Raw genomic sequence first — 6,206 nt, forward strand, 5'->3', positions numbered from 1 at the left:
CAGATTCTCGCCCTTCCGCCATGCCCCCACCCTCCAGGCCACGGTGTTCGTTAATGTCCCCAGTGACAGCTCAAACAGCCCAGCCAACCTTCCCATTTCCTGCCATGGTCACTGGTTCACCTACCTCGACCCTTGGCAGGTCAAGGCTGTGGACAACCCCCCCCCCCCCCCGCCTACAATGTCACATATCGCTTTCACAGAACAGCCGCTTTCCTCAGGGGCTAGACTTAGTGATGAACTCTCTCTCTGGAGTTGCCTAGTGCTTTCTGTTTCAGAGTAAGAATTTTCTTGTAAGTCATCTGACCCTAATCTTCCCAGCCATCTCTAAGCAGGTTGGGGCAAGAATCATTATCTCCGCCTTCGAGATGATGGAACTGAGGCACGGAGAAGTGGTGGTCATTCTACGGCACCTGGTTTCACCGCCAAATGGGGCAGCTCTAGGTGCCGCAGGGAACAAAAACACAGTTGAGAAAAGTGCCACCGTACCCAGCAGGGCTGTGACCCAAGGAGCCACCAGAGAGCCCCAGTGAGTGAGCTGAAGGGCAGCCTTTTTTCCATACACAACTACTTATTCATATTTTCTAAAATGAAAATAGGCTCGCCAGAAAACATTCACTGACGAGGGGAGAAGAGGACGTGCCTAAGAGGAAGAGGAGACTTCCCAGTCCCGTCATTGCTTCCTGGAGGAGGGGCACCCCAGGGTGCAGCTCTGCCCCCAGAAGGTGAGGCCCCCTGGGTACAAGTTGGGAGCTAAACCCTGTGACCAAGAGGGGGTGGTCACAGTTCATTGGTGACCTGGGAACCAGCCCCATACCATAGCAGCAACCAGGGCTTAATAATGGACAACAGCAGGGATGATAGCCAATTCTCCTTACATGTGCGATGGGAGGAGGTATCGTTTTCCTTTCTCCCTGTTGCTGCTGAAGAGGCCCTCAGGCTGGGCAACGTGGTGGCCTGCTGCTTAGGGGTGACCCGGGCAGGCTAGGGACAGGCATGCCAACTGCCCTAACTCTAAGCAGCTGTGACCGTCACAGAGGAACACCCCACAGCTTCCAGGGAATCGCTCGGTGACCTGGGATAAAGGGGAACAGGGCCCTGAATGCCAGGCCCTGCAGAAGAAAGAGGCGATGTTTCCATCAAAGCCATCCATCTGAGCAGATTTAGGCTTGACTCCTCCGGGCCCATAGGAGGAGACAAGGGCCGACAGCGGACGCTCAGAGCGTCCCCAGGCCCAATTTGCTTTTGGAAGGTTTGGAGACCTAAGGCTGAAAAATGATCCAACACAACGGAGCAGCTCCCGGCTAACTTGTCAGAACCCGGTCGAGAAGCAGGCCAGGAACAGAGGGGGCTTCTGGGGGATCCGCCCAGGGTCGGTTCCCACACTCTCCGGGGGCGGGGGGGCGGGGAGACCCGTCCAGGTCTCCATGGGCACCACCTCCTCGCCTTTTACACAGTACACAGCTCCCAAGCACTGGCTATCAAACTCCTCTGCACACTGAGATCCTCACGGAGCTTTAAAGAACTGACTGGTGTCTCCTCTCAACCTTAGAGACGCTGATTTCACTGGGTTGGGGCCAAGTTGGGCGTCAGGAGTCTTAACGCTCGGGTGACTCTAACGTGCAGCCAAGTTTGCCAACGGCTGAAAAGAAGGCAAAGTCACCTCTCGACGGCCCCTCTCCTCCGTCACACCCGGTGCAAGGGAAAAGCGAATGACTCGTTAGACTTGGTGCAAGATGGCAATACAACATCCAAAAATATCTTTTTGTCAAAGTGGCTACGGTGTAAACCTGTTGGGGTACGCAGGTGCGCACACGCCCGGGGCCGGGGCACGAGTGCGGCGGGCCGAGCGCTCGGCCGCCGGGCGCGAAGGTGAGCCGCGGTCACGGCTCCGCCAGGTCTCGGCCCCCTTCCCCGCGGGGCCTCCTCCGGGCGCCCGCACCCCGTGCACGCGGCCTCGGGGCCTGCTGCTCGGCGGCGCGCGCGGGCCGGGCCTGCTCGGGCGCCGGGGCCGGCCGCGGGACTCGGGGCCGGGCCTGCTCGGAGCCGCCGCGCCCCGCCTGCCGCGCGAGTCCGCCCGGGCCCCGGGCCCACCGGGGCCTCCGATTCCGCGCCCGCACGCCGAGGGCCCCCGGGCGCCCGCAGCCCCGCCCCCACGGCCAGGCGGCGCGGCCATGGCGCTGGGCGGGGGCTGCACCCACCTGCATGGGCGGCATTCCCTCGGCCATTTCCCCGCGCAGCGCCGGCTCCTGGTGGCAGACCTCCTCCGGGGGCAGAGCCTGGGCCCAGCTCCAGCTCCCGCTGTCCAGCCCCAGGCCCTGGATGCCCAGCTGCTGAGGCTGCGGCCGTGTTGACACAAACTGCATCCTGGGAGTGCTGTTCCCCGCTCGGGCCGGCCAGGGAGAAGAAGAACGTTTTCCAGGCGCCTTCCCCCTCGCCGGGGCCGGACAGCTCCATCTACAGCCCGTAGGAGCAAACAGTCCCCTTCGGCGGCGCTCCCCGCCCCTGCGCCGCCAGCTCGCCAGCCAATGGCCTCCGAGCTCCTGCCCGCCCGCGGGGACCGGCGGGGGCCACTTCGGGGCCTGGGCCACGCCCACCGCCGCCCCCCAGGTGGCCCTGGGTGGATATGCTCGTTGGATCCCTGCGTGTGGGATGCCTGGCCCCAGAGTCCCAAACAATGCCGGGTCCCGATTTCTGTTAATGCTGCAAATATGTATTGGGCATCCCCAAGGGAAATGGTGTCTGACCCTACTGAAAAATTTGCAAGAGTAACTGTGCCTGCGGACTGTATCTTCTGGCCTTTCCCCTTCCCTCGTTCCTTCACGGGCTTTACCTCCCACTCTCCCTCTTCCCAATCCAAATTTACCGCGACCAATTCCAGGCCTTTGCATTGGTCTGGATGACAGAGAAGTGATCTGGGCCAACGTGTCAGAAGAGGGCCGAACTCTTCCTCCCAGGTAAGGTGCACCGTATTTTAATAGCAGCCTCTTCCAAAACCTTTAAATATAGGTCAACATCACTTTGAAACGTCAAGCTAAATCAGAGGAGGAACCAGGGGGAGGCCCTGGTAGGCTGATGGAGATTAGGGTGAGGGGGAAATTCACTCATTCATTCCACAAATATTTACTGAGCAGCTACTATGTGCCCGGTACTGCTTAGGCAGAGGGTGGGCTTTGCAGTTGGATATACCTGAGTTTAAGTTCCAAAATCACCACTCGCTAGCTGTGACCGTGAGCAGTTTAACTTCTGACCTTCCCCTCGGTCTCTTCCTATAGAAATGAAGCAAATGTCTATTCCACAGCTATAAAATCAAATGAGACGAGAACAGTGCTTAGCACATAATAGGCACCCAACTAAGGTAGTTACCCCCCAAAGATGTCTTACAATTATCCTTAAAATTGTATCTACTTTGTCTTCCTAAAGGACTAGTTCTTCTCTTCTAAAGACCAAGATCTCCAAAGCTACTTACTGCCCTGTGTAGAGGCAGGCCTACCACAGAATCACCCCAGACTGGTACCCTTTGGTCCCATTGCACTTAGTAAAATAAAAGGCATTGTCGGCCCAGGTGAGACCTGTGCTTACAGCATCATATTCCGATGAATAATTATCAAGTGGTTTCTCTGTTAGACACCCTTTCCAGATACAGAATGAGTATCTTGTGGAAAGTCGTATCCTCAAGGAGCTTACAGGCTAGTGAAGGTTCTATTCCCTGCATGATAAGCTCAAAGCTACTGAACTCAAACAGAATTTAAATGTACAGCTTTCACCGTACCAGCATTATTCTAGAACCACCATGCTTGGTGACCACAGGCCACAAAAACCAGTGGTAGCTACAGCTGGGTGGGAGGGAGGGAAGGGGAGGCAGGGCGGGGCGGGGGAGAATGGATCAGGGACACCTCCCAAAAGGAAAACAAGAAGGGCCCGAGGAAGGGGCTGCTGGAGCAGCACTGCCCACAGACCCTCTGATGGGTACTCCAGTGACCGATGGCCTGATGGGGCTGAGGGCTGTGCTAGGAAGGCGAGGAGATCTCATACTGGGAGGGCTGTCTGGTCATTAGACCTGTTTCTCTGAGTCACTGGGTAACCAAGAGGCAGTTTAAATTATTGAGGGGCAGAGTAAGCAGCTGGACAATGTGGATTATAAAATGTCAAGTATCGTTGTTAATAAACAGCTCTTGTGAGGGAAAGAGACCCAGGCTGTGGACCCTCTGTCTCTCTGGTGGGAACTGCTTTTCATCTCCTCACTAGAAGTTCCATAACTACTGCTCTGGCCAGGGTGTTTGAAGTGATAGATGCTGAACCAGAGGATGTGGGAGAGGCCAAAGGAGAGGGCATTCATAAATGCCAGAACATTTATGTGTTGTGATGGGTCATTTTACACACCAACTTGGTCGGGCCCAAGAATGGCCGGATGGTTGGTAAAACATTATTTCTGGGTGTGCCTAGGAGGGTGTTTCCAGAAAAAATTAGCATTTGAATTGGTAGACTGATTATGGAGAAGATACCCTCATCCAAGTCATTGAGGGCCTGAATAAAACAAAGAGGCAGGGGAAGGGCAGATTAACTCCTTCCTGGAGCTGCGACATCTATCTCCTCCCGCCCTTGGACATCACCTCTCCGGGTTCTTAGGCCTCTGGACTCAGAATGAATTGCACAACTGGCCTTCCTGGTATTCCAGCTTGCAAGTGGCAGATCATAGGACTTCGGGACCTCCGTAAATGCATGAGCTAATTCCTAGAATGTATCTCCATATACCCTTTTAGTTCTTTTTCTCTGAAGAATCCCAACACGTGTGTCTATCACTTCCTAGGTATTCCTGCTGCCCCCATGCACTCCACGCCCCTTCAACAACCACAAGCTTTATTTGAGGAAGGGAACCTCCAGATTCACTCAGCGAAGCCAACACGGTAACCGGATTTGCACTCCTATCTCAGTTGTCTCCCCACGCCTAATTTACCAAGCAGGCTTAGGGCCTACAGTGTAACCCACGGGAAGGAGAACAGAGCAGCGGCAGGTCCCCTCACCCGCTGGCGTGTCTGTGGTGACAACTTCCTGTCTTCATGTTAGGCTCTAGTGCTGCCAACCTCCTAGGAAGGGTAACCTGTGGGTGTCAAAGTCGCTGATATCCTAAGTGTGACTAAAAATCAGGCAGGGCTTATGGAGGGGCGGGCACTGCGGGGCGAGGTGATAAAGCTCCGGCTACTTAAAGAGGCAGCGTGCTGATGGGAGGGTCACAGCAAAATGTTTTGTATTCTAGAGTTTTAAGGTCAGTTTGCTCTCACTAATGAGTTTCCAACATACTTGCCCTTTCAGACCCACCTTTGCCAACGTTTTTATTCAAACTTCAGTGTGTGCGTGCATGCACACACACATTCCCTCTTTCTCACTAACTTCTGAGAATTACTGCTTTGCAGAAAGTTTAGAGAAAATACTACTTTTTCCCTCCTGAGTTTATTCTTAGCCTACTTCAAGTAGGCATTTCGTCACCTTCTTTACAAGTCTTGGCACAGCAGATGAGTGAAGTTCCCTGGCTCTTCCTCAGTTCTTAATGACTACGGTACTTTGCTCAGTGTCAATAAATATGTGATTGCTTGGGTGCCTGAGTTAGCTACTCAACAGTTCTACTGCGACAGGTGTCCAGGGCTTAAAAACTCTGTGCATGCAGAAGACAGGTTTTGTGTTGGTAAATTAACAATCGCAGTATGTTCTCTTGAATCCTCCCGACGGGCATCACTTCAACTTTTAAGTGTGGATTTGATTACTAAAAATGGTCAAAATTCATTCCAAATGAAGTCCAGTGCTCCTACAGAGTTAATACTGGTTTTCCTAAATGCGACAAATAAGGTGTGAAACCCCGTATTATTGTTAAAGCCGAGCCGGTAAGGACATCACCAAGATCACTTTTCATTCTTCATCAAACTGCTAGTGTCACAATACGAGTCAGGGTACACTGCAGGCACCAGAACGGATCCCATCTGGGCTCGTCCGGTATGCTGACAGTGTGTCACACACCCGGTCTCTCTGGCCAGAGCCCGCAGTGGGCGCAGCAGAGAGAATGCGGCTTTTCCCGCGGCCTCTAGAGGTCCTACCGACTGCGATCAGTCAGAACTTTTTCAACCACCATGCCCATAGCCTTACTTCCAAGAAATTAGGACGGCCCGTTGTGGATTCAGTGACCCTTTATGAATCTCCGATCCACAGCTCCCTGC

General features: G+C 54.2%; 1 protein-coding gene and 1 long non-coding RNA gene across 3 annotated transcripts in view; one reads left to right on the forward strand and one right to left on the reverse strand.

Annotated features, from left to right (window-relative positions):
• ZNF282 (zinc finger protein 282) overlaps positions 1 to 3,281 on the reverse strand; it is a 27,279-nt gene extending 23,998 nt beyond the window's left edge. Inside the window, exon 1 of one of the 2 annotated variants that reach the window (XM_086687365.1) lies at positions 2,199 to 3,281. In XM_086687365.1, coding sequence (XP_086543491.1) covers positions 2,199 to 2,888 — 690 coding nt within the window. In that variant the 5' untranslated portion in view covers positions 2,889 to 3,281. The remainder of the gene's footprint in view (positions 1 to 2,198) is intronic. The other variant, XM_086687359.1, reaches the window with a different exon arrangement.
• LOC147582976 (uncharacterized) lies at positions 2,836 to 5,318 on the forward strand. The gene is made up of 3 exons (XR_015244193.1): positions 2,836 to 2,954; positions 3,421 to 3,562; positions 4,808 to 5,318. It is a non-coding gene; the product is annotated as an uncharacterized LOC147582976 (long non-coding RNA).
• Positions 5,319 to 6,206: the final 888 nt, after the last annotated feature.

Source organism: Puma concolor, chromosome A2, assembly GCF_028749965.1.
Source record: "Puma concolor isolate L17-30 chromosome A2, mPumCon1.1.hap2, whole genome shotgun sequence".
Lineage (NCBI taxonomy): Eukaryota > Metazoa > Chordata > Mammalia > Carnivora > Felidae > Puma > Puma concolor.